This window comes from Micropterus salmoides, unplaced genomic scaffold (genome assembly GCF_014851395.1).
Source record: "Micropterus salmoides isolate LMB-PRFRI ecotype aquatic unplaced genomic scaffold, ASM1485139v1 Ms_hic_scaffold_3, whole genome shotgun sequence".
NCBI lineage: Eukaryota > Metazoa > Chordata > Actinopteri > Centrarchiformes > Centrarchidae > Micropterus > Micropterus salmoides.
In genome coordinates, this window is record NW_024042261.1 from 29,225,455 (window position 1) to 29,250,381 (window position 24,927).

Here is a 24,927-nt window from a genome sequence, read left to right on the forward strand (position 1 = left end):
AGCGGAATCGAGCTGGAGGATTGGTCTCTGCACACACGCTGCTAACACTTCTGTCTCCTTTCTTTAGACAAATAAACACAACCACGTGGATAGAAGACCGTGATGACCGAGACAGGACTGTGCGGTCCTGAAACAAACCAGGACGCGAGAGGAAGAGACGAATTTGTTGCGTTTCTACTCATTTTTGTGTGAAATACTTCGCTTTATTTATGGGCAGCGAAATCAGTAAAAACAGTAAGGTGAGTCCGTCAGATTGGAGTTATTTTTGTGCAATTATGGATGATGTTGACGAGCTGTAGACGTGAACTCTGGCAAAACTGCCGGAATACGCATTGTGTGTATTGGACAGTTTTCTTCTTAATAGTGTAGGCTGTAGTTAAGTTACTTTAGTAACTTTAGAGTTTTTGAAATAAAGGCACTTAACTGTTAATAAATCCATGTTGTGGCGAAGCTTGTTGTCGATTTTAACGTGTTTTAAATGCAACAAAGTGTGAGTAACACATGATAGAAGATGTCTTAAGAATCCGATCCACTGCGTCAAAGGGAAGCCAAGTGTCAAAAGTAGAGCCACATTGATTAGCTGTGAAGTGATCAGTGACCTTCCTTCCCACCAGCAGCAGGAGGGTCAATAGTTATGCTTGGTTTGATTTTAATGGTGTTGACAGAAATAGCTGCAGCTGATCAAGTCAGCCATCAGCCGATCACTCATCAGTGAAAGTTTTGCATTGAGTCAACGTGTGCATTAAATATCACGAAAAATACACATTATGCGGCAAAATTACCCTTTTCAGATTGTTGTATTAAATATTATTAAATTATGTGACTTATGTATTAACATGTATGCACCATTTAAACAGGCTAGGGGGGAACATTTTAGCATATGCTTTTAGTTAGTTTAATCTTTAACAAATGCATCATATAATGCGTTAAACTTTACTACATCATTACCACTTAAAAATCATCTAAGTAGCAATAGCTGTGAAATGAATGTAGTTGAGTATATTTCCTTTTAAAATGTGTATGAATATAAAATAGCATGACAATAGTGTACCTACTTGAGTAAATTTACTTAGTTACATATTCCACCCCTCATAGGATTATCTTTAATTGTCTAGAGAGAGGAACCAGCTGCTCAGCGTCGACTCAGTCATGGGTTCCTCTCAAACATGGGGGTCACCATCACTCACAGACTCGGACACTCAGTTGTATTTTCGCGGCCTGTGGGACTGAACGATACATTACCCGTCCCCAAACACCTGCTGCCTTCAGAGGACGCCTCTGAGACGTCGGGGAAATTGAGGACTCATCCAGCATTCGTCTTTCTGCCTGAGTTCCCACAGCGTACGTTTCCTGGACAAGACCACTTCCAGGTACTCTGAGCCACAACACAGGACTTGAAAAACAAAGTGTGGTGGAAACATTGAGATAACTGTACTTCTGTGCTCACAGATCCTGGGCTTCATAGCTAAAGGCTCATATGGACCCATTTTGAAAGTGATGGACATTTTCAAAGAGAAGACCTATGCTGTTAAGGTTAGTTCAGCATTAACAATCAGTACTATAACAGCATCATATAAGAACATGAAATATTTAATTTTGTGTAATTATTTTCATTGTTTCATAGGTTCTGCCAAAGTCAGAGGTCTTGAAGCATGGAGTGCTGCAGCAGTCAAAAGAGGAAGTCATCATTCAGGTATCACAGTTTAAAATATTTAGTTGGGGGGGAAAGGTATCAGTGAGTAGAAGTTCTTATACTGTATACACAGTAAAAAGATAAATACAATAAAATTTCCAACAATTAGTACATTAAAGCTGGGGTGGGTGAATAACTAACACAGAGATTTTAAAAGTATCCAACTAAAACAACCCCACCTCCTCACTTAGGCCTCCCTCCAAAGCCACTTCCCCAAAAACACATTTTCATGTACAGTGAGTGCACGGACACAGCATGCGCATGTAGACAGGCAGGTAGGTAGGTAAACAGACATGTAGGACAGCCAATCATTTAATGAAATGGAATTTTTTTTTTCATCTTTGTGTCAGATCATTTGATTTAGTGATTTACTGTTGGGATGTAAAGAGAATTTCAACAAATATGAAAAAACATGCTTCTGAAATAAAAAAAGTAAATAAAATCCCTGTTATTTTCTCACTGTTATATTCACTGTCACTCTGTGTGTGTCGACTGTTGCTTTGCAGCGGCAACTCAAACACCCATTTATCCACAATCTGCAGGACTGCTGGCAGACGCAGCACCACCTCTTCATTAGTGAGTTAATAAGTATAAATGATGGCACAGTTCAACCCTCTTTCCTGCTACTATCCTTCCCTTTTTATGTTTCTGAGGATTTTCTTTCTCTCAAAGGAACATAAAGTAGAAATCTCAGCACTGGATACAGAAGCGGTAGACTGCCATCTAATCAGAGTGTTGGGTAAAGCTCAGTGTGGCTGCAGATGCTGAACTTCCTGCATGAGTTTCCAGATTTATCAACCATGATCATAAATGAAAACCCAATTATCTTCAGTATCTTGTTACTGCTGTTTGCAAATTCAAATTAAAAAATGCACTACTTGTACACTGTAAAAATTATCTAGGTGGTTCAACTTAAAAACTTAAGTTCAATTGCTGCCTTAAAAATGTGAGTAAACTCAACTTTAAGAAGCTTTGTTTCAAGTCATGATGTTACGTTATACAATTTGTTTAATTAATGATAATTTGTTGTTTGAACTTAATACTGTGAGTTAAAACAACTATCTATATTACACTCACCTAAAGGATTATTAGGAACACCTGTTCAATTTCTCATTAATGCAATTATCTAATCAACCAATCACATGGCAGGTGCTTCAACGCATTTAGGGGTGTGGTCCTGGTCAAGACAATCTCCTGAACTCCAAACTGAATGTCAGAATGGGAAAGAAAGGTGATTTAAGCAATTTTGAGCGTGGCATGGTTGTTGATGCCAGACGGGCCGGTCTGAGTATTTCACAATCTGCTCAGTTACTGGGATTTTCACACACAACCATTTCTAGGGTTTACAAAAAATGGTATGAAAAGGGAAAAACATCCAGTATGTGGCAGTCCTGTGGGCGAAAATGCCTTGTTGATGATAGAAGAGCAACTTTGACTGAAATAACCACTTGTTACAACCGAGGTATGCAGAAAAGCATTTGTGAAGCCACAACACGCACAAGGCGGATGGGCTACAACAGCAGAAGACCCCACCGGGTACCACTCATCTCCACTACAAATAGGAATAAGAGGCTACAATTTGCAAGAGCACACCAAAATGGGACAGTTGAAGACTGGAAAAATGTTGCCTGGTCTGATGAGTCTCGATTTCTGTTGAGACATTCAGATGGTAGACTCAGAATTTGGCGTAAACCGAATGAGAACATGGATCCATCATGCCTTGTTACCACTGTGCAGGCTGGTGGTGGTGGTGTAATGGTGTGGGGGATGTTTTCTTGGCACACTTTAGGCCCCTTAGTGCCAATTGGGCATCGTTTAAATGCCACGGCCTACCTGAGCATTGTTTCTGACCATGTCCATCCCTTTATGGCCACCATGTACCCATCCTCTGATGGCTACTTCCAGCAGGATAATGCACCATGTCACAAAGCTCAAATCATTTCAAATTGGTTTCTTGAACATGACAATGAGTTCACTATACTAAAATGGCCCCCACAGTCACCAGATCTCAACCCAATAGAGCATCTTTGGGATGTGGTGGAACGGGAGCTTCGTGCCCTGGATGTGCATCCCACAAATCTCCATCAACTGCAACTGCAATCCTATCAATATGGGCCAACATTTCTAAAGAATGCTTTCAGCACCTTGTTGAATCAATGCCACGTAGAATTAAGGCAGTTCTGAAGGCGAAAGGGGGTCAAACACAGTATTAGTATGGTGTTCCTAATAATCCTTTAGGTGAGTGTACATTGTCCATTCAAGGAAACTCGCTTTCACTTGTCTAACAAACATACAATTCTACACCCCTTCAACTCACATTTTTAAGTTCAGATAACTCAACTTGAAGATTGCCTTTGTTTCAACTTGTAAATGAACAAGTTTGAGTTATTCTAACTCATAGTTTCAAGTTAAAGCAACTTAACCAAATTAATACTACTTTCCATTTCAAGTTAAGGGATTTAAATTCCAAATTTGTTTCAGTTTACATCTATAAAGGGCCTTGAAGACAGACCACAAGAACAGCACCACTGTGCTATTATCTTCAATGACTTGTGACGGGGCAGGGTAGTAAGTTAAAGTTCAAAAGCAGCAGATGTCACCTCCTTTCTGAAAGGTCCTTAAGGCCGTTGTCTGGAACCCTTTCCACCGGTGGCACTAGTCTTGTTTACCACAGAAGTCTATATTTTGGTTGGAATTTGAATATATGACTTATCTGCAGTGTATAATTAGCAGGGGTGAGCAAGAACACCAAATTTTCTGTATCTGTACTCAGAATTGGCAGGGCTTAATCTATAAGTGGGTGGTATTAACTGGAAGTTATTTAAGCCTGAAATTTCTATCAGAACTTGCCATATTTATTAGAAAACCATTTACAGAACAGCCTCAGAATTGAGCTTCAGAGAATAGTAATTGAGTTTTTTATATTCATATATTTATAGTTTATAACAAAACAGATATTGACACATTTTACTTTATGATGATACTCATAGAAAGTAAGTGTACCGGATACTCGAGTACTTGCTAAACCCTAATAATTAGTTGATTATGTAAATGTTTTTCTCAAACTCAAAAGACGCAGCACCTAGGCAATCCTCATACTCTCGCCTTTTTTTTCAACCGACACGACAAAAGTGTCAAATAGTCAACACAATGAATTAATGCAAGTTTAACTTTCTAAAACTCATACAGTTGAGTTCAAAATCCAAAACTTGTCAGAGCTATTTGAGTTAAAAAGAAGAAGTAAGTTGACATGACTAAATGGGTCTATGATTCTTTTCAGTGTATCTATGTAGCCCATGTGTATATATATTATTTTATTTATTGTTTACATGTTACCCTATTCTTATATACATATAATTATCTGTTAAGTTATATGTGTGTAACATGAAAGGACTACAGATTTTCATTTATGATGAATAAATTACTTTGAAATGTAAACATGTATGAAATGTGTGTATCCAATTCAAAACCCAGGTTTTTTAAGTGGTATTAGAAGTGTAAACTCAAATAAAACTTAAATCTGATTTTATAATAGTATTAAATCAGCTAACAGGAGAATAACAAGACAGAAGCATGTGCGTTTTTGATTTGACTCAACCTCATTCCTCCCTTCTTCTTTTCCCCAGCAACATTGGATGAGCAAATCTTTTCTTGTCTTCCTTCTTCTTTGTCGTTTCGTCATTTCTGACATTTTATGTCAGAACATGCCAGCCTGCATTAACTCAGTAGCTGGTTTCAAAGACATGAGAGGTATATATGTGTTGTCCTCTCTCCAGTGTTCGACTACTGCAGCGTTGGAGACTTGTATACATACTGGTTACTGAGGAGCCAGTTTGGAGAGGATGAGGTTCGGCTCTTTGCTGCAGAGCTGGGGAGTGCGCTGGGTCAGTGTTCATTGTACTTTTGCCATTAACACTTCATATTGACCTTTAGCATTGACTTGTATTGACTCAAACATCATGCTTGAGCTGTACAGTATGTTAAAAAGAGAAACATGGACCTGCTTATATTGTATTTATTTTGTATGTTGTCACTTTCTGTCTTTTGTTTGTTATTTCTAGGATTCCTACATGATTTAGGGATCATGCATAGAGATGTAAAGGTATTACTCATTCTTATATAACATATTTACATATGTGTTTCTTTTTTACTTTTTATGATAATAATTATACTGTTCTTTTTCAGATGGAGAACATTCTTTTGAGTGATCGAGGTAATGCTTGTCTAAATGTTTGACTACAGAGTCTGTAGTCATTAGATTAGATTCAATTATTTAACTTCATTAATCATCAGAGGAGAAACTACTTTGGTCGCCCATATACAAACAACATACAAAATTGTGTGTAACAAAAGAGGCTGACGGCTCACAGCAGACATCATACAAAAGACAAACTGCCACAACAATAATAAGACCAACACACAAGCTAACACATATTTCAATCGGATATTGGTGCAGCTCAGGAGTCTGTCTAGCCACAAAAAAAAAAAAGCAAATACAATTGAAAATTTAAAAACAATTGTGCTGCCCATTTGCAAAGCATCTAGAAATGGGACAAATAAAATAGGCAATACAAAAACTGAAGACTCTTGCAGAAACATTCAATGGCACTGTCTAAAAAACAGTGTGTAGAAGTGCATCAGTAACAGCATGTGTTTTGATTCAGGTCACCTGCGCTTGTCTGATTTCGGACTCTCGCGGCGGCTGAAACGAGGAGGAAGAGCGTTTACAATATGTGGGACAATCCAATACATGGGTGAGATTTTGTTTTAATATTCCTATAAATTATTTATATATAAATTATTTATATATTTGGAGAGAGACTATTCTCACTTGAATGAAAGTGTCATGTGTGGCTATTTGAGTTACAGTATACTGGTTCACAGCATTAGAGCAACATCAGAGCCCCACCTGTGTTTTGCTCCTGCTGTATTCAGTTGGCCCAGTTACAAATGTGATGCACCTGGGAAAACTTCACATATTATTGCTTTTTCTTTGTTGGTTTTTGTTCAGCTGCTCCTGATTAATGTTTATCTATCTTCTTGAGTACAGCTCCTGAAGTTTTAAGTGGGGGTCCATACAACCATGCAGCCGACTGGTGGTCCCTCGGCATTATGTTGTTCTCACTGGTGACGGGAGAGGTGAGGCCACATAAAGTAGGGCCACATCATATATATAGTCACTCCACATGTGATTCTGTGTGAATTATTGGTCATAGTGGTTAACGCACACCTGTCTGATTGTTTTTACTTTTGGACCTTGCTTAGTTTCCAGTACCTGCAGAGCCCGACCACAGTACCATGTTGAACAAGGTCAGATATTTTCCTTATGTCCTACCTAAGACGTTCAGCTCTGCTTTGATCTTACTGCTCAATGAGGTTTGTAAAAGTATATTCTTTCTAATTTATACACCGTTAGATTAGATTCAATTATTCCCTCTGAATTTTCATGTCAGTTACAATGCCCCTGTATTGAATGCAGCTTTTGTGCAAGAATCCAGCGAACCGGCTCCGTAACCTTGAGTGTTTCAAGATGCAGGCCTTCTTTCGTGGCACTTCATTTGACTCTCTCATCCTTCAAAAGACACCTGTTGATGTCATCCTCAAGCTCAGGGCTCATCCTGATTGGGCAGTCAAAGCGATGAGAGGCCTCTCTTTGGCCTACTTTGATAACTTTGACTGTGATCAAATCCTTCATTCTCCTGCAACTCCCACTGAACTGTCTCCTGCTTTGACCAACGTGGACCTGAGACCAGCTGCAGAGTAGACTTGTAAAGCATAAGCCGGGGCTGTGTTTCTGTGTCTGGAAGATAAACTCTGCAGACAATGAAAATTTCTCTGATGTGTCACCTCTTGGACATTTTTTTTTAACTTTTGCAGTGTTTGACCGTTCCCTTTTTCCCTGTGTATACAGTATTAACAGATTTGTTACTTTCTGTGCTCCTGCAGCCAACTAGGTTATTATTTCAACCATGTTCTGGTGTATTTTTATTGCTGTCAGAATATAATGAAGCAATGTTGTGAGATACCATTCAATTATTCTCATTATTATTATTATTATTATTTTACAGTTTTGAAACTCTGTGAAATCATTTTGAGGGTTTTATCCGTAAATTCTGAAATTAAACTTTGATGGTTCTCACATGTCCTTGTATTAATTATTTGAATATTACCTTATTACCAAATGTAGTTGGTTAATGATGTATATATGTTTCATTATACACGCAGATGATATTTATTCACTAAGTGTAGTCATTAAATCCTAGTATTCATAACTCTGCATTGTGTTTTGCTGTACACTAATGAAAGGGACACAAGTGTTAAAGGGACATAAGTGCTATAGTATAGAATTGTATAGTATATAGGAGATAGACTTATTTCACTCTGACCATAGATTTGTCTTTATAACAGAAATTTGTCTTTAACATCAACAATCTGTTTTTTTTTTGGTCCAGCAATTATAATTAAAAAATATACAGTAGCTGCGAGCAGCAATGATTGGGGTCCAAGCGATTTGCGAAAAACGCAACATTTTTAGAGGAGAAGAACAGACACAGATGACTTAAAGAGATTAAAGTGATGAAAGAATTTGGACTTTGAGATAATTGCGGAAATGCAAACTGGATTTTTACAGCATCACTTTGATTTTACGAATTTCGTACAAAAAGGTATAAACGTTTTGCAAGTGTAGCGCCCCCTAGTGGAAGAATATCCCAGGACTACTCAGCAAAGCTCGGGCTGAGCATCTGAGCAGACGCAAGTTTGGTGACAATAGCAAAGTCAATTTTCATTTACGGGCATTTATGTAAAATTGTACGTAAATACACAAAAGTAAAAATTTATGGGGAAAAAAAGAGATTGACTTATCAAAATTCTTTTGATAACTTTTGATCAGCGACGTCCATAGATGATCCTGCCAAAGTTTCAGGTTGACTGGCGAAACCGTCTGGGACGAGTTCTCAAAAACAGGTTTTAGAGAAAAGAGATAAAAAGTCAAATAATTTGACATTTTTAGAGCAGAAGACCATTGGAACAAAGATGCAGATGAATGCAGAGATTATGCAATGGATAATGCGTCTGACTACAGATTAGAAGATTCTAGGTTTGACACCTGGCTAGCTTGTTGTAAACTTTAGCTTGTAAATCTCTCAAGCTTAAACTGCAATGTTCTGTCTCTATATACTGTGTGTCAAAGTACATTTACATGTGAATGGAGCCAAATCAAAGAATACAGCTGCGAGCGCCAATGATCGGGATCCGAGCGAGTTGCGAAAAACTCAACATTTTCAGAGGAGAAGAACAGACGCAGATGTATCCCTAATAATCAGAACAAAACCAACAGGGCTCCAGCAGCTTTTCTGTTTGTATCCCTTATAACTGGACCACCAACATGTGGTAAAAGTTGTCTGAGCCTAATCACTGCTGTGAGAATCAAGCTGGTCTCACACGTCCCAGAGTGCAGGGCTAGTGGCGCTCCCTGTCGCTTGTAAGTCGTTATGACAGCCAATCACGTTCTCATCTGCAACCGAGAATCGTTTGCGAAGGCCATTCAGCACTCGTATCGCAACCACGATTCGCCCCGGCAACAACCAGAAATTGACCAATCAACACCAAGCCTCCGAGAGCCCGGAGACTTTGCAGTTTACGAATGAAAAATACCGAAGTTGACAGCGGACGACAGTTCATTCACTTCTAACCAATATTCGGAAAGTAAGTCAGTCTTTTGTATCTTGTCATTAAAAATAAAGTGGCAAATATCTACGTTAGTTGTTTTAGATAATAACCTGTTGTTCGGTAACATTAAGGACCAGCTAATAATAAAGCGATTTTTAACGTTACTAATTTTAAAGTTTGTCAATCTGAAGTCACTTTAAGGTTAATATATGTAACAAACCTGCCTGTTAATGACATAAGCTGGTTAAGCAATTAAATGAACTTTGTTACAAACAGGTGTCCAGTTGTTATGAGGTTGTGTGGTGTGGGGACAGAGAGGACCCAAACGCAGCACTCTGAGGGAAGGAGGTTTATTGAGGGAAAAAGGGGTAGAGGGACTGGAGTGGAGGGAGAGGTGGATGTCGGGGAAACACAGGCACGGGGAACCAAGGAGACTGGGGGCCAGGGAGCCGGGGAACACAGGGGCCGAGGAAGCGAGGCGAGGCAGGGGAACGCCATGGGGGAAGTCCGAGGAGGAGAGGGCCGGTGGATGAGCCCAGCCGACTGAACGGAGGACGAGGGTGAGTGTACCTGGGAGGGAAACAGACAGAGAGACAGGGTTAGAGATAACAGAGACAAGGCACAGGGAAAATGTGAGAAAAAACTAGAAACATGAGAGCCTGAACATGGGGGTGGCACCGGGTATAGAGCAACGACGATCGAGCGAGGATGGTGTGGAGAACCGGGGTTGAAATACAGGCAGGGATGTGGTTGATTACTGGCAGGTGTGGCAGGCTGACGAGGTGGCTGATGAGGTGCAGGTGCAGGTAGTTGGCTGGGCTCAGGAGCAGAGGGAGAGAGAGAGCACACAGGGGAGAAAACACAGGGAGGCAGGCAGGGAACAGAAAACCAAGGAAAAAAGCAGAATAACTGATAAATAGGAGAAAAACCAGGACACTCACCGTCAGCCGGGCTGCCACCACAACACCAGTAACGTTAACGTTACAACGAAGATAAAGTTAACAGTGAGAGTAAAACCTACGAGGTAAGTTTGCTTTACTTTTAAATTTTATTTTAGCTCACCCTGCTGTTACATAGGTTTGTTGTAAATTAATAAATAATTAGCTAACTAGCTAAGGAGGCTGGATGAGATTAAGGCCACCATCACTTCACAATATGGTCAGATCTTAAAAATGGATTCCACAAAAAAAGTGGCCAGAAAACTCGCAGGATGCAGCTATGGCACCGCTATCTGGGCAACCAATGTTGGTAATGAGCATGGACAGGTGATCATGTCCGTGCTCACAGCCAGTGAAGGTTTTGGTCTATGATTCATGGTCTCATTAAACGATACAGAGTGCCTGGGGTAGCTCCTCCCGATGTACTATATGTTGACCGAGACTGCTGTGGCAACACTCTTCTGAGAAGGATGTTTGAAGAGTGGGAGCAAATGACCATCCGGTTAGACATATGGCACTTCATGCGGAGGTTTGCTGTGGGATGCACCACTGACTCTCACCAGTTGTATGCCACATTTATGAGTCGCCTCAGCCACTGTATTTTCATGTGGAAACCATCATCCGAAGCTGATGTACTGCGCTGTATCAGCCATAATGAGCTAGCCCTGCATTGCAGGAGAATCACCCGCGGGACCGAGGAGACCCAGGCTCTGATTGAGAGCCATATCCAGGTCTTTGATGGAGATGCTGGTCGTGACACTCTGTGAGTGCCACTTATAAACTCAACCCGGATGAGTGAGATCTTGAAGTCCCAGTGGAAGCATGTGGCCTGCAATCCAGGATCCTCCAGGTGTGCAGCTCTACATGCAGAGGGGAACTGTGGTGAATTGAGGGCACCGTCTGCCAACCTACCGCTGTTCCAAGGGTTCCACTTCGCTAGTCATTTCCACCTGAATCGATTCATTCTTGTCTGAGATTTTAAAAACAGTATCACAAATGAGAGTGTCCTCCAGCCCACTTGATGTAATACCTACAAAGTTTTTACTGAAAGTAATATATTCTGTTGGGCCCCATTTGTTTTTAACAACTCTCTATCTATTGGTTGTGTCCCTGATTATTTTAAAACAGCTTGCATGAACCCACTTTTAAAGAAACCTGGTTTAGATCCCTCCCTCCCACAAAATTTTAGACCAATTTCAAAACTGCCTTTTATTGCAAAGATTCTAGAAAGAATTGTGTCCAAACAACTGCTCACTGTACTGGAAAATAACAAATTATTTGAAAAGTTTCAGTCTGGTTTAAGGAAGTACCACAGCACTGAGACTGCCCTGCTTAAAGTCACCAATGACCTTTTAATGTCTGCTGATGAAGGTATGTGCTCAGTCCTGGTACTCCTGGACCTTAGCGCTGCTTTTGACACCATTGATCACAACATCATGTTAGACAGACTGAGGCACTGGGTGGGGATCTCTGGTATTGCCCTAGAATGGTTTTCATCCTACTCGTCAAATAGGAAGTTTTGCGTGTCTGTAAACAACTATGTCTCTTCGTTCTGTCCAGTTAAATTTGGTGTGCCTCAGGGGTCGGTCTTAGGACCCATTTTGTTTTCCTTGTATCTGCTTCCCCTTGGACATATTATCCATAAACATGGTATTTCTTTTCATATTTATGCTGATGACACACAAATATACTTGCCCGTCATATCCACAGACCCTGGAATGCTGAGTTCACTTCTCGACTGCCTTTGTGAAGTTAAAAGATGGATGTCAAATAATTTCCTCCAGCTGAACTCAGACAAAACAGAAATCCTGGTCATTGGGTCTCAGCAGATGGCAAATCAAATACTGGCATCTGCTGGTTCCCTAGTAAATCACATTAAGCCTGTGGCAAAGAACCTTGGTGTTTGGTTTGATAGTAATTTAAATTTCGAGCAGCACACCACAAAGCTTGTTCAGTCATGTTTTTATCAACTTAGAAATATAGCAAAAATTCTATCTATGTTAACTTTTAAGGACATCGAGACCATTTTACACGCCTTCATCTCATCACGCCTGGATTATTGTCTGTTCCAGAGTCTCGACTGAAAGCTAAAGGGGACAGAGCGTTTGCTGTCAGGGCCCCGAGGCTCTGGAACTGCCGAGTAAATCAGGTCAACTGAGTTAGTGAAATCTTAAGTCCCTTCTTAAAACATACTTTTATAGGAGAGCCTTTCCCGATCTTATTTGACTTTATTTTATCCCTTTTATTTTATTCTATTTTACTTATTTTATATTTATCTTAAACGTGTATTTTAGTCTTTTCAATGTTTTCTTGCTTTTATCTTGTATTGTTTTTGTATTATTGTCTTTACACTTGTTAAAGCACTTTGTAACTTGTTTTTTAAAAGTGCTCTACAAATAAAGATTATTATTTATATGAAATGTCTCAATGTTTTTGTTCTTTTTCGTTTTTAAAATATTTGAAATTACTTTACAGATACACTGGCAAGTGACCCCTTCTTCCAGGCGTATCTTATAGTTGGACTTGCAAGGTGGAATGAGGACCGGGCTGTGGTAGCAACAACTGACGAGCAGCAGCCGAATTCGTACAATCATCTTCTCCGTCATGCTGTCAACACTCTTGGAGAGGAGGTTATGGGCAAGAAAATCATCCCTTACATTGGGCCAAGAAAATACACTGGTAGATAACTATTACATTTGTTGTTTTTGGTGACAGTATCACAGATGTACACATACCATTTTAATTCTGAGTTATAACATAATGCCCGAGTGTGTATATAGTCTAATATTCAATGTTTTATACTTTAAAGGCGAGCTTATCAGAGTTGAATACCTTTTAACCGGCAAACTTCTACAGAACTACAAGTTGGCCATTGAGGAGTCCGAGACCACATATGTTGGTTTAGAGGTGGATGAAGGTTGCGCTGAACTTGAGGAGTTTTAGGACATCGTTGTTCCCACCTTCGACACAGAATGAACACCTGCTGCCTCCTCTCAAGCATCGGGGTCTGCGGCGTCTGTGGTCCCTCCATCACCTGTAACATCTGCTATAACCAGCTGTGAGTTTACTAAAGTATTCATAGAGGTATAAACTCTAAATGTGTATTTGTCTTACAAAGATGTAAAGATAAATTTAAACTAATAATTACTTTTTTTTTTTTTTTTTTTATGTAGCCCCAGTAGACCAATTGTCAGTGGAAATGGATCTTCTGAAGAGAACATCTGAAGAGACAACTTCACATGTTGTAAGGGCCCAGTTCCTTTTTAAATGTACATGTTGTTATTAAACAAAATATGGGTAATGTCGGCTGTGCTCTCATTTGATCAATTGTATTCATTGCTTCTAAAAGTTCTAAAATGATCTTATTTTAGGATTCAGTTGGACCCGACAATAGGACTTGGCAGAGTTTTTGATTGGCCTCAGAGATCACCGCCTTGCCTTGACTGGAGAAGAATGTGTCAAGATCATAACCCTGTGGTAGGCATTGGGGGAGTACTACAAGAAGAAGACCATTTACCCACCACGTCACCAGACCACCATTAAACAGGGACGATTCAGGACCACCAAGAAGATTTTGGCACCAGGTGTGGAGAGCACCAAAAGGTATGTTAAATTTGATTGCCTAAACATTTTAAATAACTGAAACTGGCTGAAATATCATCTCCAGCTCCAGCTAAGGCCACTAGCCTAACTTAAGACTTTACGTCCAAACTTGTGAGGTTCTGCCCCAAAGTCATTGTGGTGCAATCAATTTTAGTAGCTGATTTAATTACAAACATACAACATAACTATGCACAGATATTACAAATTAACGTCTAGACCACAGAAAACTAAAAAGATAAATTGGACAGTACAAATAACACAAACAGTAAGGATCACACATTAAAAACAATCTTATATTAATAATATGTCTTTTGCTGTAATTTTCAGGTTTTTCATTGGGGCTCATAGTCCTACACAGTGGCCTGACTGCAACAGAGTGGTAGAGGCCGTCTTCACAAGGCTCTGTGTTCTCTATCCAAACGCAGTGTGCTGTGACGGAGTGAGGGTGTCCCACTTTACAATGGTAGCACGTACTTACAAGCACATCCGAGAGTGCATCCTCACCAATGCTAAGGTGATGAGTGAAACCACCATCCAGCTCCCAGAGGTGAATGCTGCAACAGTCACACAGTGGTGAGTAACCCTACATGTATTTGCTTTGAATGATATTTAATGCGGAGCATATTTTGTCCAGTGTTTTCAACTGTTTGGTTTAGCTTTTCATCCATAACATGATTTATATTTCCTAGCATGATGGCTGGCTCAGCAAATGGAATGTTAATCTCAATGAAGTTGCCATTTTTCAGAAGAAATAATACATGAGTGGTGTAATCAATTTCTATGTGATCACAGATGTGTCATGCTGCTGCATCATAGTCGTGATCACGTTGAAGTTGATCACACCATCTTTTGTATTATCGCTTAAGTAAATATATCGGTTGTTTTGTTTTCCCAGATTCAGCAGGCGTTGCAAGTCACAAAAACAAGATATTCTGAAGCAGGGTATCCAAGCACCAGACTCACCCATGGCAGGACATGAGAACCTTCCTGCAGCAATGCAGAAAGGGCCAACACTGCCAAGGAGGTGACGCTCAAGGGGAGATCGCAACCTCAGGTCATCTCTCAGGCTCCACCATTACATCAAGCACTTCCTGTCATTGCACCAGCACCACCCGTCTCTTTCCCTTTCATTCTACCATCTGTGCAGCTTCCTACAGTGCCTGGACCCTCACAGGTGATGTTCTTCAACCTCCCATTACCTTCACCCACGCCACCATCAAGTCAGACACAGACATCCAGTCAATCTATTCCTTATAGCACTCAACAATACAGAAAGAGGAGAGGGAGCACACTGGAACTGTCAAAAGGAAATATGTAAAAATGACAGATGTCATTCTTTGCAGAAAGTGCAACAAAGAGAGAAAGCCACCATCACATCTTCAGTACTTTGGGAACTGGTATTGTGAAGAGTCTGAGAGCCAGTCATGTGGTGAATGGAGGGCTGTTCTGGAGGAACGAGGCTATAGGGGGGGGGAAAGCCAGGAAATGACAACCCACCATCTTCTTAAACTTGTTGTTTGTATCTTTAAGTATTTTCTTTCATTTATTTGTTTAATGGCACCACAGAGTAAGTATTAGCTATCACATGTAATTCCAACCAAATACCGTGACTCTCCAGAGAAAACTTCTTATTCAAAAGCTGACTTGTAGGTTAGAACAAAAGCATCCACTGCAGTTTTTGTCATTAACTGCTTCCTTAAGTGGTAAAATCTGTAAATTTCAGAAGTTGGTTCTTCTGCGTTCTTCTTCATCATTGTTTTAAAAATTTACGTTATAGAGTTTCCAGGAATGATATGTGTCTCTGAAATGAAGAATAATGTTTTTGGAAGTATGCTGGTGTGTGTGATGCATCTTGTTTTTTCTGAGAATGTTTTTTTTCGTCTTCACTGCTTGTATCCTCTGCTCTCTGTTCGGGAAAATGTTTCAGGTATATGTTGTAATGTAATTCAGCAGGGTCAACAGATTTTTGTATTCATGATGGGTGTGAAATGGTGTAAATCCGTACCTTATTTATGTGAGAGTACTCTTAAGATGAAAGTTCGATAGTACTCATGTTCCCTGTTTTGGGCAAATGTCAGCTCAGGGATTGATGTTCTCACTTCAGGTGCCGGCATATCTCACATCTATATATTTGTGGAGGTCTGTATTATTGTTTTGTTCATTTTATCTATCAAACATTGTATTTGATTACATTTTATTGCACTTTTTAGAACAGAATTGAAAGACAGGCATATTGCAAAGGGTAATTTAATGGTTATTGGAGTTAAGTGTATGAATGGCCATGAGAAAGAAACTATACAGACACTTGTGGTCCATGCTTTGATGGTCTATTAGCTGTCAGAGGGCAACAGGGTAAACAGGTGGTGTCCTGAATAAGAAGAGTTTATTTTGGTTAATTTGTTCCTTAAGTTATTTGTGTACATAATTTTTTTTTAATTATTGTTACTATTGTTACAATTATTAATAATACTAATTATTATATAATTGTTGAATCTGTTGTTGTAATTAACGGTTTGAGTGTTTGTGTTTTCATTTTTTTTTTCTCTTATTCATCTTCCCTTATTTTTAAGCGTTCTTTACAGATAAAAATAAAGAAATCATTCTTCTTCCTCCATATTATTTAGATAAATTGTTACAACTAAACTATAGATGGATGGATGGATGATACTCATGTTTGTCATATTCTTTGTCTTCTTTATCATCCCATAAAGCTCTAGCCTACGTTCTATGTTTGGCTGTGGATTACAAATCATGCCTCTTTCACATTTCTGTTATTTAAGTTGCTACCATATGTATTTTAATGATTTACATTATCTTAAATGAGTTCGGGAGGGGTCGTAATCGATCCGGAGATCTCCGGGTGTATTTCAGGCAGCTTATGGTAGCTTTGATAGATGAATGGGCGCCGTCCTCGTTGCGACCTATAGCTTGTAAATCACTCAAGCTTAAACTGCAGTGTTCTGTCTCTATATAGCCTACTGTGTGTCAAAGTCACATTTACATGTGAATGGAGCCGAATCAAAGAATGCAGCTGCGAGCGCCAATGATCGGGATCCGAGCGAGTCGAGAAAAACTCAACATTTTCAGAGAAGAACAGACGCAGATGACTTAAGGAATTAAAGTGATGAAAGAATTTGGACTTTGAGATAATTGCGGAAACGCGAACTTGATTTTTACAGCATCACTTTGAGATCAGAGAGTGTAATTTTATGTACCTGACTACTGGGCGAAATGTTCAACCCACCTGCGACATTTTGTCTTTCCAAGATTTAAAGTTTAAGCTGCACAAAGACTTTTAGGCAGAGAAAAATAAAGTGTCACGGGATCCAAATAAAATAGAGAAGTTAGACCCACTATGATCTGAACACCTCCATTGTCAATCATGTCTGCTTCAGCCAGCTGGGGGTTTGAATCCTGCAACTTCTGATCTCCAGAGTAGACTTAATGACTGAGCTACTGGTGAGATATGGAGGACTGATCCTGACACATTCAGAAATAAATACAGAAATAAATAAATGCTTAATAAATAAATAAGCATCCAATTAAATACTAAATGTAGGTAGTAATTAAATTATACAAGGAGACATAAATGTATATTTTAATTAGTGTCTTTACTTATTCACCTTTGTAATAATTACCTTATTTATTTATTGTCCGTTATAATCTTCAACTTTAGTTATTAATTACTTATTTTTTAAATGTATTTATTTATGTGTGTGTTTTAATATTTTTGTCTGTTTTATTCTTCCTTTGTATTTTTTTTACCTTATTTATTTTCACCCATGGTATTTATTTCTGCCTGTCTTTTTACATTTCTGTATGCATTTCCGCCTCATTATGCAAATGAGGAGGGGCTGTGTCTCAAGGGGTCAACTTCTCTCCTATTGGTGGACCAGTCAGACAGGAGGAGGAGAGTTAAAAAGACCATGGCGTTCATAGTGTAGCCTACAAGCTACATCAAGATACTGAGTATCACTGCAGACTCACCGTTTGACCAATCTGAAAGCCCTTTGAAACACTTGATATCGGCCATCTGGAGGATGAATCTGTCGAGTTTGGTAGCGTTTGAAGAAAGACTTGTTGAGACATAGATGTTAATTGAATTAGCATATTCTGAAAAATATAGAGTGACTGACTTGCAGTTAGGCAAACGGTAGTCACAAATCAGTGGATGTGCTGAAAACATTTCAGCTCTCTAGGACGTATGGATGAATTTCTTAGATTTTTTAAAATTAGGTATGAGAAATGTCTAGAAATTTACATTTCTTGTAATAAGCCACGCCCACTTTGCATTACCGTATTTTATAATCGACTGAGTAGTGACCCGAGATCGTACAAACCGAATTTCGTACAAATCCAGCCAGCGGATTACGAGGTATAAACGTTTTGCAAGTGTAGAGCCCCCTAGAGGAAGAATATCCCAGGTCTCTATCTTTCAGTGTATCTTTTTATTTACACTGGTTCTAAGAGGCTACTCTTCTTTCTCTTGTAGTCTGTTCTGCAACATTCTTTCCTTAAAATATTAACATTTTTTCCCTCTCTTACCTGATTGGTTAATATGTTGCTCTCACTCCATTCGCCATTTCTATACATCTATATGTGTGTGTGACATATGTAATGATACGTACATAAATGTAGAGCATTAAAGTTCATTCTTGAACATGAAACACTAGTTTGACAGAAAAAATATCTTGACTCAAGGTCTGCTTCCCTTTTTTTTCAGAGCTTTCAGTTGCATCTTACTGTCTTCCTTAGCTGCTATGCAGTATATACAATATATGACCAGTATATATACAGTATGTGTGACTACCTGTTACCATGTGACTGAAGCTCCATACTTTAAAATACTGTATGTCACATGATGGCAAGTGAGCGATCTCCCATGACAGATATGCTCCAGACTCCACCTACTGAGGAAGACAGTGATATGTGGTTGACAGATTCAATAAAAGATAGTAAGTGGATTTTGAGTCAAAGCATTTTTATTTTTGCCAGACTATATAGATGTAGCATATATATGGTACAACACATGCCATTTGCAGTTGACAAAACAATCTCTACTCAAGGGCCACTCAACAGCTGTTCTGGAGATCACTCACGTCCTCACCAGTTGTTCTGAAATTGATGCAGATTTAGACAAATTTAAAAATAATCTGAGCACTTTAAAATCTTCTTGTCCATGTAGGCTTAAACGCTGAGACTGCTTGACAATGTACATTAAGTTACATGTAGTGTAACAAGAACATTGGGTTTGAGAACACATATTAGGACACTCTCTTCCTATCCTTAGCCTTCATCAACAAAATGTGCAAAGAACAAGCCTCCAAAGATGAAACATATCTGACTCTAACAGTCTATTTTAAATGGCTCTGTCAGATCAGAGACACCGGCATTGAGTGAATTAGTCCCCCTGCTGTATTTGCTGTTCGGCACATAGTGTCTTATTTTAAATCAGTTATCCTATGAATCCTGTACCTGGATATCATTACAGCCAACTTTCAGCCTTGGGTCGACCTATTTAAAGGAGAACTCACAAACCCTTTGAGGACAACCTTAATAGGACAGAAAATTGAGGACCAGATAAAGTATCATCATTAAATGCTTTTAATTAGGTAACAGAAAAAAAAATCGAGTGTCCCAGCGGAGGTAGCCATGTCTAATTGCTGTACTTCTTGAAGTTTTGCATCTATTTAAATCTGTATCTCCTGAATGGGAGTGCACCGGCTCCTCCTCCCACTACCTCCTGACATTGAATTCCCTCTCAGGCCCATGTCTTAGACAGGTCCACCATGTCTGTGTTGTGGCTGTATAGTGGCAGGCAGTCCAGTGACCCATATCTAGTTTCAGAGGCACACTGACCCACTACAGTGAAGAGAGGAGTCCCCTGAAATGCAGACAAGCCGTCCCACTGAGTCTCAGCAAATAGTAACATTATATAAAAGAACACACAGACAAACACGCAGCTTCCTGAACAGAGCTGCAGCGATGCAACATAATTCACCCTCAGCTAATCACAACTAAATTCGAAAGATAGAGATGAGCCGTTTCAGCTCGCATTTAATGTTTTTGTGCTAGCATTTTAAAACAAACATGGTATCATACAGCAAATACAATAAAACAAATCAACACAAATGCAAGCTTTCAAATAGAAGCCTGTGTAACATGTGCATGATCCAAAGAGGGGGGAAATAGTTGAACAGTCTTGAAATGATTTAGCTGGCCTCATTTTGATCTAATCTGGGCCATATTACCATATCATTTACATTGACTGGAACCTGGAAATGATTTCTATTTCTGAAACATTCCATCATATTCTTTACAGTTTAAAACTCACAAGAAGAAGCCACTGAGTGCATGAATTGCTCTGAGACTAAAAACACCCCTGTGAATTCGAGGGTGAAGACCAAATTATCAGGAGACTTGAAACCTTCCTCTGGGCACATTTTTACTAATTAAAATAAAAATAGCACGCCATGGGGTATGGTTAAACGCTTAAATTAGGTTGCTATAGGGGTAGAGGGTGCTGAGAGAATACGTGATTTATTCATGTATATATATATATATGTATATTAATTTGTTCATAATCTGGCTGAATATGGAAGGGGACCCAAAATGGTTGAGTTAAAACACTACAGCATGTATGTAAAATTTTAGTAAAATAATTTTGGATATGGACATCCAATTAGATGAACACTGCACCTTTAGAAGTACTAGATTGAGTTATTCATTGCAAAGTGCTTAAGTGGCCATATCTACAACACTACATACATATCAGCATGAAAAGCAAGCAGCTGCATGAAAAAATAATCTTCTTTACTTAAATAGAACAATGATTCATCAAAAATCTTCTAAGTTATTTGGGGCAGAGGTGGGTCTACAAGCACCGCCCAGGGGTGTTGGCTTATGAGGTGTGACACACTTGAACTGGATACAAACTAGAGCTGACTGAGAGTCTCCGCCAGTGTTCATCACATCAGTGGACAAGACACATTTGATTTCACTTTCTGTCAGGTAAGAACCTTTACTGCTCATCTCATTCTGTTGGCTTTCCTCAACTGCCTTTTTAATTTTTAATTAAGGGTTCACTGACTTTAGTCGGTAAATCTAAATGCACCTGTATCAAGCTATTAACTGTTCATTTATACAGACCTTCATGTTTACTCTAACATGTGAATTTCACCCCTGGAGATAAAAATAAAGAAAAAAGATCTTATCTTTCCTTTATATTTTTGGTGATATTTGGTTAATTGTGACTGGATTAATTCCTATTACCTGCAATCATAGTAAGTTAAAGTAATGAATCATTGTCAGTCAATCAAATTAGCATTGTTAAATAATTGTGGACTTGTGTTTTATAGTTGGCTGGCATACTACCATACTTGCATATGATTAGCTGCGGTTCAGGAGGTAGAGCAGGTTGTCCAATAATCAGAAGATCATTGGTTCTCATCCAGTCTGCATGTCAAAGTGTGCAATGTTGATATACTGAACCTCAAATTGCTCATCAGTGTGTGAGGGTGAATGTGTCTTGTAGTGTAAAGCGTTTTGAGTGGCTGGAAAACTAGAAAGGCACTATACAAAAACAGACCATTTATCAAACACTTGATGGGGTGGTGATGGAGCAGTGGATAAGACACGTCTTTGGTGTGAGAGACCCGGGTTCAGTTCCCCACTGTAACACAACCGCTAATGTGTGCCTCAGCAGACAGTTAACCCGTAGTTGCGCCAGAGGCATGTGACCTCTGCTATATATATAGCAATTGTAAGTTGCTTTAGATAAAAGCGTCTGCTTAATGTAAGTATGGATGTCTTAACAAACTTCACGGGTGGATAATATTGGGGTTTTTTTGTTGTTGGCAGTGTGTGAATAATACAATCCTAACACACATCTTCTACCAGAGGCTGTAGGACAATCAGTCAAGATGACGCACCAGTTCCCTTCACTCTCCGAGGCGCAGAAGAGGGAACTACATGAGACTGCTCTACGCATAGTTTCTCCAGGGAAGGGCATCCTGGCTGCAGATGAGTCTGTGGGTCTGTAGCACTGCCTCCTTCTTTTCTTTAAACTGTGGGAAACATGTATGCCATTAATTTTGCTCTGAAACAATCACATACATACTGATAAAGACCATCCGGTCCAAAGAGAGCATAGTGTGGATGTTTTTCACATTTCGCATCACACATCTTAATTACAGGCAGCATGGCTAAGCGGCTGGCCCAGGTGGGAGTGGAGAACACAGAGGAGAACCGTAGACAGTACCGGCAGATTCTCTTCAGTGCAGACGACCGCGTCAATGGCTGCATTGGAGGGGTCATCTTCTTCCATGAGACGCTGTACCAGCACTCTGATAACGGTGTACCCTTTGTCAAAATGATTAGGGACAGGGGTATTCTGGTCGGCATCAAGGTGTGGCAGTTTAGTTCCAAATACCAATTGGTTTTTTGATCAGATATGTATTATTATGGCAATGCATTCCGGTCTGGTATTGAACATGATTATCCCTTCTCTATTCTTTACAGGTTGACAAGGGTGTTGTCCCCCTGGCAGGAACCAGTGGAGAAACCACCACACAGGGTCAGACAAAAACAACATTGGTTTATTTAACTTCTGACATTACTCATAACACCAACAGGAACGCATGTTAGAAGACAATTGATAAATCTGTTTTGAACCTCTTCCATAGGTCTAGACGGACTGTCAGAGCGCTGTGCGCAGTATAAAAAGGACGGAGCCGTCTTTGCAAAGTGGCGCTGTGTGCTCAAAATCAGTGACAGCAATCCATCTAAACTGGCTATCACAGAAAATGCAAATGTTCTTTCACGCTACTCCAGTATCTGCCAGCAGGTCAGAATGAAGTACTATCTAGCAATAGCTTGTCTACACATCTTTGTGATATAAATCATCTGTACTGTTCTGTTAATCTGTCCTTTCTCGGCCAGCACGGCATCGTGCCCATCATAGAGCCAGAGATTTTGCCTGATGGAGATCATGACCTAAAACGCAGCCAGTATGTCACTGAGAAGGTGGGGTTTCTTTTTTCTTACATAATGCATGAGCATGGGAGTGTGACATTGTTAATAGAAGAGTAAGAAGTGAGACAGAGAAGAAGGGAGAATTTACCAAACCACTGTCTCTTTGGTGTATTGCAGGTCCTGGCCGCAGTGTACAAGGCCATGTCGGACCACCATGTGTACCTGGAAGGGACTCTCCTCAAACCCAACATGGTCACTGCTGGTCATAGCTGCCCCACCAAGTACAGCCCGGAGGAGGTTGCCATGGCAACTCTGACCGCCTTGCGCCGCACTGTTCCCCCAGCGGTCACTGGTAAGCAAGACATGTCTGAAGAGAATTTTGCACGCATGCGTATGAAGTTTTGCAGAAACAAAATGAAAGTGAAATTATATGTTCTGTTCCCCACAGGAGTGGCTTTTCTCTCAGGTGGTCAGAGTGAAGAGGAGGCCTCTGTCCACCTGAATGCCATTAACAACTGCCCTCTGCCCAAACCCTGGGTCCTAACATTCTCCTTTGGCCGAGCCCTGCAGGCGTCTGCGCTCAGAGCCTGGAGAGGACATAAAGAGAACGAGAAAGTTGCCACGAGCAGTTCATCAAGAGAGCAGAGGCATGTCCAACTTTATTTTCTACAGATAAACCGTATGATCTTATCCTTCACTTTACCACTAACCGGTTTTTGTTCGCTTGTTTAATGTCTTCTCTGTCCACAGGCGAACAGTCTGGCATGTCAGGGGAAGTACACTGGGGGTGATAACTATGGCGAGGCTGGCCAGCGCAGCTATGGGTCCTGTCATGCATACTGAGCAGTTTGAGAAGCCCCATTTCAATTAGCATTGTTTTCCTACCATTACCATAACAAGGAGGAATTGTAATGTAGATTATTAGGTCATTTCAGAATTCTGACACTCATGATGATGTTACATGAAAACAAGTGACAGCGTGTTTTCTTGCCTTGACAGATGAGGACAATCAGAACATGACCTTGCATATTATCAATGCATGTATTGAATGAAAGATATTTGCTTTACTTTTGTTGTGGATTTGCAGTATGCTCTTGGAACTACAGATTTAAAATCCTGCATGTATTACTTAATATCACACATACTAACTTGCCATGTGCTGTACATAAATTGAAGTTTGGCTCCAGAGCAATGAAGTTAGTTTGTATCACAGCAAAGTTAATTAAACACGCACAATTCCCAGCCTATTGCATGGAAGTATCTTAAAGTTGTGCAAAGCTTATCTGTGTGTGAGTGTGTAGTTTAGGTTTATTAGTGACCATGCACATTTCGAAATATTGCACCAGAATTAGCTTCAAGCTAATTTGCATGTGCAATCTCTAGGCAGAAAGCACAATCAGCACAACAGTGACTTGCAGCACAATGTGATTTTGTGTGTGTCATCATTCTGAATAATATTCTCTAATAGTCTGATAAACATAGTTCAAATGTTAAGCCTTAAAATAATAAAACAGTTGTTAGGTTAAGTCTGGTGTGGACATTTTGTTTCATGTTAAACAAAGTTATGTGATGTCTTCGGCCAAACGACAGTGAGTCACATACTGACTCACATGAATACTGTTTCCTATATAAGAAACATTAACACTAGATGTAGTAGTGTAACCCAATGCCCACCAACAATTTAACTTTCAAAAGTATTGCAAATATAGTATTGCATATATTATTCCTCTAACACTCCACAAAAATGGTCACATTATCACATGTAATTTTTTCACATATTTGAGCATGTGATAATGGCAATACTGTATGATTAATTTAGACTAAAAGTGGCATTTCACACAGCAAACTTGACTTTTCCTATCCTAATTGCTCCCTTGTCTGCAGTGTGTGGAACAATAAATCACTTGAAAATTTCAAATTCAGATATTCTGGGACAGTTTTTGCATTTTAATCTCATAGTCTGTGTAGTCTTAACACTAACAATGCTGACTTGGCTTTGTTGACATGTTACGTTAAATGATCCACAATGAATTTGCTATAATGTCTGGT

At 39.6% G+C, this 24,927-nt stretch overlaps 2 protein-coding genes and 1 long non-coding RNA gene across 9 annotated transcripts; all 3 read left to right on the top strand.

Annotated features, from left to right (window-relative positions):
• The first annotated feature begins 12 nt into the window (after positions 1-12).
• On the top strand, positions 13-7,834 carry rskra (ribosomal protein S6 kinase related a). Of its 4 annotated transcripts, none has more exons than XM_038693575.1 (12): positions 13-239; positions 1,116-1,370; positions 1,450-1,533; positions 1,625-1,693; positions 2,200-2,269; positions 5,470-5,577; positions 5,755-5,795; positions 5,879-5,906; positions 6,358-6,447; positions 6,744-6,847; positions 6,959-7,069; positions 7,147-7,441. In XM_038693575.1, the coding sequence occupies exons 1-12, from the start codon at positions 210-212 to the stop codon at positions 7,333-7,335; spliced, it is 1,179 nt and encodes a 392-aa protein (XP_038549503.1). In that variant the 5' UTR covers positions 13-209; the 3' UTR covers positions 7,336-7,441. The 4 variants fall into 4 exon arrangements, with proteins under 4 accessions (XP_038549503.1, XP_038549500.1, XP_038549502.1 ...); XM_038693572.1 differs by having other exon boundaries at positions 17-239; positions 7,173-7,834; XM_038693574.1 differs by having other exon boundaries at positions 19-239; positions 1,096-1,370; positions 7,173-7,834.
• Positions 7,835-10,299: 2,465 nt separating this feature from the next.
• Positions 10,300-16,068, top strand: LOC119883534. Of its 4 annotated transcripts, XR_005440678.1 has the most exons (8): positions 10,300-10,388; positions 12,778-12,981; positions 13,112-13,360; positions 13,476-13,546; positions 13,674-13,905; positions 14,233-14,478; positions 14,801-15,079; positions 15,249-16,068. It is a non-coding gene; the product is annotated as an uncharacterized LOC119883534 (long non-coding RNA). The 4 variants fall into 4 exon arrangements; XR_005440675.1 differs by having other exon boundaries at positions 14,801-16,068; XR_005440676.1 differs by having other exon boundaries at positions 13,159-13,360; positions 14,801-16,068.
• Positions 16,069-20,797: 4,729 nt separating this feature from the next.
• On the top strand, positions 20,798-24,897 carry aldoca (aldolase C, fructose-bisphosphate, a). Its single transcript, XM_038692252.1, is given in 10 exon segments — positions 20,798-20,916; positions 21,805-21,939; positions 22,101-22,312; positions 22,426-22,480; positions 22,590-22,750; positions 22,846-22,929; positions 23,056-23,230; positions 23,327-23,497; positions 23,500-23,525; positions 23,629-24,897. Coding segments are annotated over 9 exon segments (1,089 nt in total). The 5' UTR covers positions 20,798-20,916; positions 21,805-21,827; the 3' UTR covers positions 23,722-24,897.
• The last annotated feature ends 30 nt before the right edge of the window (positions 24,898-24,927 follow it).

Coding starts and splice junctions, on each gene's coding strand:
- rskra (XM_038693572.1), top strand. CDS start 210: ATGGGCAGCGAAATCAGTAAAAACAGTAAG. Junction 1,534..1,624: donor AGAAGACCTATGCTGTTAAG/GTTAGTTCAGCA, acceptor ATTGTTTCATAG/GTTCTGCCAAAGTCAGAGGT. Junction 6,448..6,743: donor TGGGACAATCCAATACATGG/GTGAGATTTTGT, acceptor TCTTGAGTACAG/CTCCTGAAGTTTTAAGTGGG.